The 13,500-nt window shown below is 33.5% G+C and overlaps 1 protein-coding gene across 1 annotated transcript in view; it reads left to right on the top strand.

Annotated features, from left to right (window-relative positions):
* ROCK1 (Rho associated coiled-coil containing protein kinase 1) overlaps positions 1-13,500 on the top strand; it is a gene marked incomplete at both ends in the record, with an annotated part of 127,948 nt that overhangs the window by 31,244 nt on the left and 83,204 nt on the right. The window contains one exon of the mRNA XM_084252683.1: positions 6,443-6,524. Coding sequence (XP_084108809.1) covers positions 6,443-6,524 — 82 coding nt within the window. The remainder of the gene's footprint in view (positions 1-6,442; positions 6,525-13,500) is intronic.

The following is a 13,500-nucleotide window of genomic DNA, read 5'->3' as shown; positions in this document are numbered from 1 at the left end:
CCCACACTTTGGGTTGTATATTTTGAAATGGAATTGCTGGATAATAATTCTTTAACATTTTCACACCGTAGTTACACCATCTTACTTTCCCCTGAGCAGTGCAGTAGGTTTCTAGTTTCTTTATATCCTCATCAATACTTGTTTGTTTGTTTTTTAACTTTGTAATAAGTCAGCTTAAATGAGTGTAAAGTGGTGTCCCTGTGATTTTGATTTGCATTTCCCTAATGATTGTTGATATTGAGGACCTTTTCATGTGCTTCTTGGTCATATCTGTTAGCTGTCTCTGGAGAAATAGTTATTCAAATCCTTTGTCTATTTTTAAATTAGGTCATGTGCTTTTTGGTTGTTGAGCTGTAAGAACTCTTTACATATTTGGATATTAATTGCTTCACAGATGTGTTATTTGCAAATATTTTTTACCATTCCATTGGTTGCCTTTTTACTCTGTTCATATTGTCCTTAGATGTACAACAGTTTTAAATTTTGATTAAGTCCAATTTGCCTTTTTTTCTTTTGTTTACACATTTTGGCATCATGCCAAATCCAGTGTCATGATACAAAATTCCTTTATATTTTTCTCAATGCATTTTATTTTTCTAACTTAGGTTAAGTTTTTGATCCATTTGTAGTTAATTTTTGTATTTGGTCTACAGATAAAGGGTCTATTTTTGTGCTCATACATGTCAATATCCAGTTAAACACCATGCATTGGAAATCCTTCCTTCCCTGTTGAATAGTTTTGGCACTCTTGTGGAAGTCAGTGGACTATATGTTTGAGAGTTTATCTGTGAACTCTTTATTCTTTTGATTTTATGTGGCTAATGCTAGAATCACACTGTTTTGATTTTTATAGCTTTATGTCCTGTGTTTTGAAATTAAAGTCTTCCAATTTTTTTTTTTTTTTTGACATTGTTTGGCTATTTGAATTATTTGGAGATTCTCATATGTGTTTTATGGTGGGTTTTTCTGTTTCTGAAGAAAATCATTGGAACTTTGATAATGATTTGCATTGAGCCATAGACTATTTACCATAGTATTGTCATTTTAATATTTAGTATTAATATTGTCTTTTCATTTGTCTTTAACTTCTTTCAGCAACATTTCATGGCATAAGGAAAATAAAAGGTCACTATCAACCTTAACAACTAGAAGGGGCATAAATCAGTTTGCAGTAGAAAAGTTTTTGAAAAATGAACACATGAATTAATGTTTGAGAGAAATGTTATTAGAAGATTACATGATTTCGAACCTAAACTTGATGAACTAGTTTTAGTGTGAAGACACATATTTTATAGAAGGTAAATGATTAAATGAGGTCCCCAAAAATGTAAAGGAGGACAGAATCAAGATACCAAGTCTAGACATTAACCTTGTAAAATAGTAAAAGGACATAGTAAAACGTAATCATATTCCAAGATGTAATGTTTACTAGTCATGCCCCCACTTTCATTCTGATTTTAATAATTTTGACTTCTCTCTTTATTCCTAGTCAACTTAAAGGTTTTTTCAGTTTTGTTGGTTTTTTCAGAAGACCACCTGTTGGTTTTGTTGGTTTTCTTTTTTATTCTATTCCCAATTTTATTAATCTCTATTCTAGTTTTTCTTTCTGCTAGCTTTGGGTTTAGTTGCTCTCTTTTCCCCCTTTGTTCATTAAACTGTAAAATTAGATTATTGATTTGAGATCTTTTTTCTTTTTTTAATATAAGTGCTTATAGCTATACATTCTCTCTCAGCATTGATTTCCCTGCCTTCTCTAAGATTTGGTATGTAGTGCTTTTGTTTTCATTTGTCTTGGGCTGTTTTCTGATTTCCCATGTGATTTCTTGACTTACTGGTTGTTTTAAGTGCGTTTTTTTTCCTTTCCACATATTTGTAATTTCCCAGTTTTCCTTCTATTACTGTGTACACAGTAATTATTATTGTGTACACAGTAATAATATATAACTTATTTCTTTGTAATAATTACTGTGTACACTTCTATTTCCTTCTACACTGTATTAGTGTGTAGTTTCATTTCATTATGATTAGAAAAGATACTTTGATTTCTTTCTTTTAAAGGTTATTAAGATTTGGGCCTCCCTGGTGGCGCAGGGGTTGAGCGCTGGGCTGCGAAGCTGCCGGCAGCCCCTGCAGCGCCGGTTCTATCCCCAGCCACCACTGAGGGTCCCACATGGCGCGTACACCTCTCCTGCCGCACCCTCTGCTCCCCTCAGCAGTGTCCTCCGTCTGTCTGCTCTGTCTCTGGTGAATCCTCTCACCCTCCTGTGCTTCTGACTGTACCCAGTGCTTGTATAAATAAATAAATCTTTAAAAAAAAAAATAAAGGTTATTTAGATTTATTTTATGGACAGTGTCCCATGTGCACTTGAGAAAAAAGTGTATGCATCCATTGTTGGTTGAAGTACTGTGTATTTCTGTTAGATCTATCAATAATTGATTATATGTTACTCTTTTTTAAAAAAAAAAAAGACGATTTACTTATTTATGCATACTAGAACTGGGGTACAACCCAGAGGTGTGGAGGGATGAGAGAATTCACCAGAGAGAGTGGGGAACAGAATAGGCAGATCGGCTAAAATAAACTGCACAGGGGAGCAGCGGCTTAGACAGGAGAGATCTGCTGTGCCATGTGGTAGCTTCCTGGCTGGCAGGCAGGGGATAGAACTGGTGCTGCAGTAGCTGTTGGATAGCTTCACAGTGGGGTGCTTAACCCCCTGGGCCACCAGGGAGGCCCTGTATGTTACTCTTTTCTTATTGATCTTTTATCTGTCTGATTTGTCCAAAGTTAAAAATGGGTAATTGAAGTCTCCAACTATTATTTGTAGATTTGTGCATTTCTCATTTAAATTCAGTAAACATTGTGTATTTTGAAACTTAAGTTTGGTTTATAGGTTTGTAATTTTTATATAACCTCTTAATTGAATGATGTTTGTTAATATATAACATCTGTTTCTTTTATTCATTTTGACATAAACTCTATTTTGTTTGTATGAGTTTATAACCATTAGAGGTTTTTTTTAGCTATTTGCTAAAATTATTATTTTGTCTTTTTACTTGTAAACTATTTGTGTCTTTAGGTCTAAATTGAGTTTTTTATAGACAACGTGTAGTTGTCTAAAAATCCACTTTGTCAGTCATTCTTTTAATTGGATGATTTAATGCAAAATAATTACATTTTAGCTACAAAATTTGATTTTAAATTTTTTTATTTCATTGTTGACATTCTCTTTTACTCACCTTGAACATTTTTAAGAGTTGTTTTAATGTCTGTCTAGCAAGTTTAATGTTTAGACTTCCTTGGAATGGTTTCTGTCCATTGACTTTTTCTCCTCTGAATCAACTGTTTTCCTTTTTATTTCTATGTCTTGTGATTTTTTATTACTGCAAATTGACCATTGATTATTATAATTGGTAACTTAGATATCAGATATTTTGTCTTCTCAGTTCTTTTGTTTTTATTGTTGATAGCTATAGTAATCCATTTGTTTTGAGACTTTTTCAAATTGTTTTTGCAAAGACTATTTTTTATTGTATCTGATTACTGAGATCTCTTCCTCCAGTTCATCTTTAGCTAATGTTTGGACAGAGATGTTCTTGAATACCACATGCTAAGATAAACAAACAAAAGAAAACACATTCTCTGCCCTCTCAAAAAAAGACAGAACCACCTCTTCCAGTCTTTGTAGATTGGCTCTATTCCAGGGCACTCCTTTGCCACTTAAACTTGCTCTGAATTTAGGATCAGTCTGAAGTGAAAGGTTAGGGTTTTAGGACTTAGTGTATATTTTTGCCTGAGTGTTTGCATGACTTTCTAAATTCCCTTGTATTCATAGCTGCTTTTGAATGACCTGCTTTCTGAAAGAATCTCACTTCAGTTTATCCCCTGGATCTAAGTGATCTCTTGTATGTCTCTACTGTAATCTCTTGCCTGAGATAACTGTGAGTTTTGCCTAAAAATACATGATTTTTATGTATAGTATATCATTTTTTCCTTGTGTCACCGCATTCTCATACCTAGTAAACAAGCATGTCCTTACTAGTGCATCTAATCCTGAATGATATTTTACCAGGAGTCTTATTTTTGTAATTCAAAACTATCCAGAGAACTAAAATTTACAGCAGTATTCAGTTGAGTAATTTTCTTCTGCTTCGTCTTTTGCTTAAGTTCTGTTGAGAGATAACATAACTGGTTCTTTCTCCGTCCTAATTAATAGCTGACACTTAAGAATTGTGAAATGTTCATTCTTTAGGAATTCTTGTAAAATGTTATATTTGCAACTAATTATACCTATCTTTGTGTGTTCATGTGGAAGTAATTCTTCAATGTCACTTGGCTTTTTTCAAAATACACAACTATAATTGGTCTCCTATTAGAAGGCAAAAGATTTAGTTTATTGTAATTCTATGACATTGATTGGTTTCTCACTGTTGATCATCTCCTCTACAATCCTTCAATTGATGATTAAGCTGTATGAAAGTAGAAGGAAGCTTTGCTTCATGCCTAAGTCATAAAATTAAGTGGAACAATAGGACTATATGCTTTGGTTGTTATTCCTAGTAAATTGTTTTTGTGCTTGGATTACTATTAATTTCTATTAAGGGCTTAATTTCTAATACTAGAATATGGACTTTAGGTTTGGGGAAGTATTATTCTTCAGTATTTTATAAAACTTTAGAGTATTGAATAAAAGGAGTCATTTCCCCAATTTTATGATTGGCTATAGATATCTCATGTATTGTATAACTTTTCCTCTACATTTAAGTGGAAGCCTGTGACCCTCTCCTCATCTAAGTGTCTTGATTCCCTTTAGCCTCTCGTGTGGTAAGCTTTAGTAATGCTAATAGATTGCTTTTTGCCCATTTTATTTCTCTGATAAAAGTTCATATAATTTTTGTTTATGGATGATACTGAAAAAGCTAATAAACCATTTCACATGACTATAAAATTAAAGTGTATAATGATACACTAGGTTCAAACACCTAGTGGCCATGTACAATTAACAGAGGTAGCTGGTTTTCCATTAACAAATGCTTGGTCAAATTCTATGGTCAAGCAAAAGTCTGATATCCCTATGTGAAAACAGAAATCATAAATAGGATTACTGAATTGGAGAAGGATTTAACATAATGACCTAAGAATTAAAATATAATCAGTTTTTTTGATATTCATTTTAACTTAGTCATTTATTAGGAGATGGTGAACTCAACTACAATATTGATTTGATTTTTCAAATCAGCATCAGCTGATCTTCCTAAAATTCAAATTGTCATGTAAAGTTAAAATATTCAAGTGAGCCTTATATTCTAAAAGTCAAAAATATGTATCACAAGGAAAAAAAATTTTTCTTCAGATCTGCACCTCTGAAATTTGAAAAATAAGTGTAGGGTGGGTAGGTTTTTTTCCAGGCGGTAAACAGAATTGATATTATTAACAATTTTCTCCATGATCAGTTCCCACTTGTACATTGATACATTTTAAAAACCATTTAAATTGACTCTACTTTTTGGTCTTCTAAGAAAATATTTTAAGTGTTCTAAAATCGAAGAGTGATTTACACCTGTGACTTAACAAAGAGTATAAAGTTTATAATTGTCTGGTTTTAATTTCTCTTTCAACTTTTTCTAGTTATGACTGTACATGGTCTGTAGAAGGTGGATCTTAATTTGTTGTTTCTTTTTTATTCTTGAACTCTGGAGAAGCAAACTGAATTTTCCTAACTAAGTTAAATGAAGAATACTTGGGATTATTTGTGTGTTACTCCTGCTCCTGCCACACAACACAGAATAATGTGAATTTATGTATTTCCACTTAACACTGGCTGGTACACCTTCACATTGCTATGTACTTGCTTATATTAAATCTAAATAACCACTTCAGAACAAAAGCCCATGTTTCTTCTTTACTAATGACATCCTTAGAAAGTGCTTCGAGAAAGAGAACCCTTATGAAAACCCAATACATTTTTATAATTAAAAATGTTTAAGTTCAGAATTTTTTAATACTAAATTCTACATTTTAGAAATTGCTTTTTACTTATTGCCTTATAAAATATTTGTAGTCACAAATATACGCCATTTGTTTTTGATGAGTGTTTCTCAAATGAAGATAAATGCAGTAGTAGTAAGGGAAAATGAAAAGTATTTGTTTCATTTCTATATGAGGGAAAGAGAGCATATGTTGAAGTCACTTGCATAGTCAGTTTGTGGTGATTTTGCTGTTTTTCTACCTTAGAAAGTTAGAAGGTAAAAAAAAAAAAATCTATATATGGAGTAAAAAAGAAATTTTCTCTTCTCCCAGTACTCATGTAACCTTATAGAAGATGTTAAGTACATATAATATGTAACGGAGAGGGCAAATTAATGCTTAAGGTTATGCTTTATTCTTAAAAGAGGAAGTGCTTATAGTATGATCCAAAAACTAACTGTGTGTTTATTTGTTTAGGATGGATTGGATGCTTTGGTATATGATTTGGATTTTCCTGCCTTAAGAAAAAACAAAAATATTGACAACTTTTTAAGCAGATGTAAGTAATTTTTTGTGGTGGTTAATGAAAGACTGTATATAACTAAATCTTGACTTTAATATAAACCCTTTTCCCTGTACTTTAGATGCTTTGGTTATTTTGCTAATAATTCCTATATAAAATGAGTAGGAAATGTGAAAGAAACCTTATTAGTTTGGATCCTATCAGGAGAATCTATAAAATATTTTGTAAAAAAGAAAATGAAAGTTATTTAAGTTTTATAGATGTTCTTTTCTAAAATACTTTTTTGATTTGATAGGATACTGTCATTCTAAAATATGTTTAAAAAACTAGTGATAAATGTTAAAAAAATAATTATACAAAAAATAAAATATGATTAAAAACTTATTAAAATAGTTTCATACTTTTGATTTTAAGAATTGATAATAAAATTTAGATCATAAAATTCTCCCCATCCCATTACTTTAATAAGTTCCTAAGCCATACCTGTTGATACCCTTAGGTAGGGTTGGTTTTAGTTTTATCTTTCAATTTTGGTTACATATGTTTGGCTAGAAAGTTTTATTTTTGTAAATAGTCAGGATTTTACATTGTTGTGATTTTTTTTCATCATTTCTGTACTTTGTAATCTTGCTTTGAAATCTTTGTGATGTGTGTATAAAGTATACTTTCCTGTACTTTGAAAAATTTACGTACTGATTTTACATTTTTTAAATTTTGTATTTTATAAAAATATTTATTAATCCTTAATTTTACTTTGGAATATGTTTGCAAGATTTTGAATTTTGAACTTTTTACCTGTAAAAGTTTTCTTAATTTCTTACATCTTACCAATTGCAGGAATGTTTTATTGCTGTCCACATTATTTACCCCTCTGCTTGGCAGTGTAGTAAAAGAACTAAAATGATGGAGAAAGATGACCATTTCTCATTCAGTGGGGGGCGGGGCAAAGAATAAATGTGTATTAGCACTAAAGGGGGTAGATAATTTTGTATAGATGACATAATAAGGAAGTAGTGGTATCCCAGAGGAAGGCGTCAACCCAAGTGCTTGAGGGGATAAGTAGTGGCTGAGGAGGCTATACAGGATTAGATCTTGTTCAATAAGTAAACCGGTCAACTAAAATAGAGGGGCATGTCATTTTATTTATTTATTTATTTTTTAATTTTCTAGAGGCATGTCTTATTTATTTATTTATTATTTGTTTGTTTGGTTTATACATGCACTGGGTACAGTCAGAAGCGCGGAAGGGTGAGAGAATTCACCAGAGCTAGAGCGGGGAGCAGAGCAGGCAGAAGGACCGAAGCACACTGCTGAGGGGAGCAGTGGGCGGCAGGAGAGATCTGCTCGCCATGTGGGACCCTCCTCCGGTGGCCGGGGAGCAGCCGGGGATCGAACCGGCTGCAGAGGCTGCGGGCAGCTTCGCAACCCAGCACTCAACCGCTTCACCACCGGGGAGGCCCGGGGGCTTGTCATTTTAAGTTGGTGATCAACATCTGCAAAGAACTGGAAATGTGCAGCAGTATGCAGTTGCAATATCTAGGCACTGCTAGAGTATTATTTGAAAAATACCTAGAAATAAAACTGCAGAATTAATACAAATATCTAAAAACTCTTTTGTGCTATTTTTTTTTTTTTGCCGATCTTTTTGTCAGATTGGGTATGTGGATGAGAGATCTTGAATTTTATTCGAAGGTTTGGGCACAAAATAATTTTTTTGCATTAAAACAGATTTTTATATACTTGAATCATGTAATTTTTTTTTCAGATTAGTTTTTGATAATTTTAGAGCTCATTAGGACTACTTTTGACTGCTTTAGAATTATGTATGGTATACTAGGTTTCTTTAGGCAAAGAGTAGTAGTATTTTGATCTAACAGTATATTATGTGTAACTTTTACTACCGTATTTTGCATTCTGACATTTTTGAAACATTTTTAACAATTGGGGTATGTCTGACAATCTGTAGTGGTACATAAATTTATGATGCTTATAGTCTAGACTCTTATGCTAGCTAAAATATATTATTTTCTTGTTAGAAAAGCAATATAGAATCATTTTAAATTTGAAATATAATAGAAAATGTGAGAAATAAAATAATATGTAATTCTATCACATTCAGAGATGACTTGGGGTTATTATTTTGGCATTTTTTCCTTCTGATCTTTTTTCTATTTGTAAATATCAATATATATATTTGTGCTTTTAGAAAAACTCAGTTTCCATACCACATACAGCTTATTCTGGTTCTTTGCTCAATATTGTATGTTGAAGCTTCCCAAGTGGCCTAGGGATTAAGTCTCAGTGCTATCACTGCTATGGCCTGAGTTTGATCCCTGGCCAGCGAGCTAACCCACATACAGGCACAGCAGACCTCACCTGTCTCTTCTGCTGCCCCCTTTAGCAGGGTAATTCAGTAAATCTGCCTATTCTGTCCCTCACTTTGTCTCTGGTGAATCCTCACATCTGGCCTACACCCTAGTTCTTCTACGTAAAAGGTAAGCACTGTATGTTGAGCATCTTTCTATGTAATTAAATATTCTTCAACAACAATTTAAAATATTGCCTAGTGCTCTCATATATAAATATATATATATATATGAAATTATTGGATCTTAACATTGAAAAAAATAAGCATTGTAGAGATCTGTGCTCCATAACATATCTAATTTTCTTAGGACAAGTTCCTAGAAGTAGAATTTATTGAGTATAATGTGTGGTTTTTAAAATGTTTTGGATAAAAATTACCCCCCCTTTTTTTTTAGAGAATTAGATTGAACAATCTATGATTGACATCTTTCAAAAATTTTTGTGATCCTAAAATTAGAACTTCTTAACTTTTCTGCCAAGGCTTCTTTGCTAATTTGTGACTATTTAGAGACCAAATAGCTAGTTACTGGCCTGTCAATACTTGTGTTGTCTATATATGAGATATGACTCCATTTGCCTTTTTCATTCCTTGCTAATTTTGCTTTGTAGTATTATCTCCCTTATGTGAAACTGCCTTTCTAGCACCATTACCTGACTCAACTCAGTTGATAACCATAAAAACAATAAAAATACTATTCATTGGTCTTATAATTAAAGAGGGCTTACCATATATATAATTTTGCAGAAACAAATTCTAGTTTGATGTTTACTATGGAAAAAATACAATACTATAGGAAAGCTTTGTCATTCTGAGAATTTTGCAGTTTTAGATAGGGTGACTATGGTAGAGCACACATTTGAGAAAAGAATTGTTTGAGAGAGTTAGCCATGCAGATGTTTGAGGGAAAACAATAGCATAGAGGAACAACTAATGCAAAGGCCAATGTATTTGAAGAGCAGCAAGGAAGACATTGTGACTGGAAATTATTAAGCAAGAGATGATATCAGAGAAGTAAGGGAATATGGAGTGCTAGATTATGTAGAGAGTTGTAGGCCTTTATAAGATCTTTGACTTTTGCTCTGCATGAGATAGCAAGACACTGGAGAGTTTTGAGCAGAGGAGTAAAATGGTCTGACTTGTGTTTTAAAGAATGTCATCATGTGTTAAGAATAGAATTTGGAGAGGCAAGTATAGACACAGGGAATAGGTTAAGAAGTGGTTATAATAACCCCAGGAGGAGATGATGCTCGCTTGTTGCAGCATGGTCAGTGTGTAGAGGATAAAAAGAGATTTGAAAAACAGAGAGAGCATGTTTTCCTGGAAGATGTATTGTGGAAGGGGGTAAAAAAAAAAAAAGGAGTCAAGAAGTCCTCTTGGCTTTGTCACTGATAAAATTGAGCTATCAACTGAGATGTGCAAATCATAGGTAGAAATTTGCGGTGAAAACATCTATTAAATTTCAAACATTAAATTTAATATGCTTGTTATTCAAGTACATGCCTTTTGTAAACAGTTCAACATAGAGCACACAGAGGAACAAGGTCATGAAAAAGTGTATGTATAGCTGTTTCTTCTGTCCTTGGTCTCTATCTTTCACAGAGCTTTTGACTACGCAGAGCGTCCTGGAGTTCAACAACTCTGTGGTCTGCAGGAGTCACTATGTGGAGGGTTCAGGGAAGGATTTGTCATTTTCAGTGGAAAACAAGTGTGAGTTACTAATTATGATGACTGTTCTTTGGTTTGGCATTTGCTGGACCTTCTTTATAGTAAGATACCAAATGCTTAGGAAATAAGGACATTTTAGTTCATCCATGAAACAGATATGAATAGGAACATTTTAAGAAGTACAGTCTCTGAAAAATTGAACTCTTGAGCTCAGCATACTGGAAATGTTTGTAAATAAACAAATGGCACGAAAAACAATTGCATGTATAAATGTGAAGAGAAAAGTCTGAACTCGAGATAAAAATTTGGGAGCTGTTGACATGTCAATTTTTACAACACATCAGAAAAATGAGTGTCAATAAAGAAGAAAACATCATCAAAGACTTAACTTCAAGATGCTTTGGTATTAGTAAATCTGGGAGAAGAAGAGGAACCAGAAAAAAAAACGGAGAAGTAGCAATTAAGATTGGGAAAAAACATAAAAAACTCTTAGAATTGTTGGAAGAATGTGATATCCTAGAAGTCAAGAGAGTATCTCAGGAAAGAGTGATCAAGCTTTCAAAAGCTGTTATCAAAATGAGGACTGAGAATTGGTTGTTGGATTTAGCAACATGGTGGTCATCTGTGACTTTGATAAGCAGTTTCTGGTGGAAAGCCTTTCTGGCATGGATTTAAGAGCAAAGATAGGAAAGATTTAGAAACAAATGATAGGCAACCTTTGAGGAATTTTGCTGTAGTGGAATTGAGTAATGCAGTACTAGTTGGTGATAGAAATGGGATCAAGTATTTGGTTTTTTTTTTTTTTTTTTTGCTTGTTTTTTTGACAGTTTGATTAAGATGGAAATGAAAATAGAATGATAAGATTCAGCTAGAAAGGGAGAAGTTTAATTTGTTTTACAGGAGAAAGAGGGGAGAATTGCTGGAGCAATAATCTTGCATGAGTGAAAAAGGATATCACTCATGGAGGAAATGATATAAAGAGCACCACTTTGCTATAGTAAAAAGTGACAAAACCAGATATACGTTGACAGTTGAAAAAAACTTATGTAATAGTAAGTTTATGGTATTTTTCTTTCTTTTGTTTCAGGGTAGTAGCCAGCAAAATCATTAGCTGTGCATATGAGGATCAGTGGGAGAGCTGTGGGAGGTTTGAAAAGAAAAAAATGAAATGTCTGTAGCAGAGTGGGAGAGTGAATAGACTAGGGCAATAAATGATTGCCAAGTAGATTTCTAGGCCAGCTTTCTGTTTGTGATTTTTGAAATTAAAATGGGATTAGAATATGGTCTTTTGTTTGTATATAGACATATTCAACAGTTGGGTGCTGATATTTTTAGTTGGAGAGTTGGATTTCACTAGGATTGTGGTTTTCACTATAGTGAGATGGAAGAGTGAAGGCATTGAAGTTGTATATAAGTGATTGGTTAAAGTAGGTAAAGAAAAGCTATCAGTGTAGTGAAGTACAGTAAGGGTAGGATTAGTGGATTATAAATCTTGGTGGGGTTGTAGATTGTTAGAGTTAGGATATTAGACAGAGTGAGCAGGAACGCTAAGGGAGTGCTTTCAAGAGTATAAGATTCGAAATGGAAATTATAATTACTAATAGTGACAAGGTCTAGTATATGACCATGAAATGAGTGGCTGAGATAAGATATGAAGGATAGTGTTATTGAAGGAAAGAAGTAGAAATATTGACAAATTGGGCTATAGGAAATATTTATGGGCACATAAAAAGATGCTTGTCATCACTAATTATTAGGGAAATACAAAATTTTAGTTGAGGTTTCAACTCAACACCTGTAACACCAGTTAGAACGTCTGTTTTCAAAAAGACAAGAATCTACAGGTGTTGGTGAGGTTGCGAAGCAAAGGGGTTCCTTGTATATTGTGGTTGGCATGTAAATTGGTGCAATCACAATGAAAAACAGTATGGAGGTTCAGTAGCCAAGGTATGGAAACAACCTATGTATCCATCGATGGATGGATGGATATAGAAAATGTACACAATGGAATGCCACACAGCTATAAAAGAGTGTGGTATTACTATTTGTAGCAACATGGATGTGCCTTGAGAACATTATGCTAACTGAAATAAATCAGACAGAGAAGGACAAATAAAACATGATTTATCTCACAGATGGAACATAAAGAAAAAGAGCAAATAAAGCAAAAGCAAACTCTTAGATACAGAAAACAGATTAGCGATTACCAAAGGGAAAGAGAGTTGGGGTAGGGGTGGAATGGGCAAAGGAGGTCCAGTGTATGGTGATGGAAAGTAGATTTGATGGAATAATGATGTAGTGTGTATATATAGATCTCAAATTATATTGTTTTACACTAGAAACTTAAATAATGTTATAAATTAATGTTACCTTATTAAAATTTAAACAATATAGCAATAAAAATTGCTAGATTCTTGACAAGATTTCTTTCCCAAAAGTTGTTGTAAAAATGATTAATGCATGGATTGAAATAAAAATTTACAATAGATGTAAAACAAGTAATAAAGGCAAATAAATATTTAAAAAATAAAAGAATTACAATAGGAGAATATTAGAGTGATGGTCAGTAAACCAGGAACTAATATTTGGTAGCAATGAGATGTGATGACCTGACAGATTACAAAACCACAATTACGTGAAAATCAAAGCTGACAGATTTAGGCTGGGTTTGTAGTGATAGCAGTGGAGTTCACCTATTCTACATTCGGAGCCAGTGGTGTAAAACCAGGGTCACTGGCCTTCACAGGGAAGCTCAGTTTCTCTTAGAACAGGGCTTGATAAAGTATAGCCCACAAGCCAAGTCTTGCCTTACTTCTTATTATATGGCTCATGGACTGACTGTAAGGCTTTTTGCATTTTCAAACGATTGATTAAAATGTCAGCTGAGGGCCTCCCCGGTGGCGCAGTGGTTGAGCGCTGGGTTGCGAAGCTGCCCGCGGCCTCTGCGGGCGCTGGTTGGATTCCCGGCTGCTCCCCGGC

This window comes from Talpa europaea (assembly GCF_964194135.1).
Source record: "Talpa europaea genome assembly, chromosome: 13".
NCBI classification, from domain to species: domain Eukaryota; kingdom Metazoa; phylum Chordata; class Mammalia; order Eulipotyphla; family Talpidae; genus Talpa; species Talpa europaea.
Note: the sequence above shows the minus strand (reverse complement) of the source record. Positions and strands in the feature narration are given on the sequence as shown.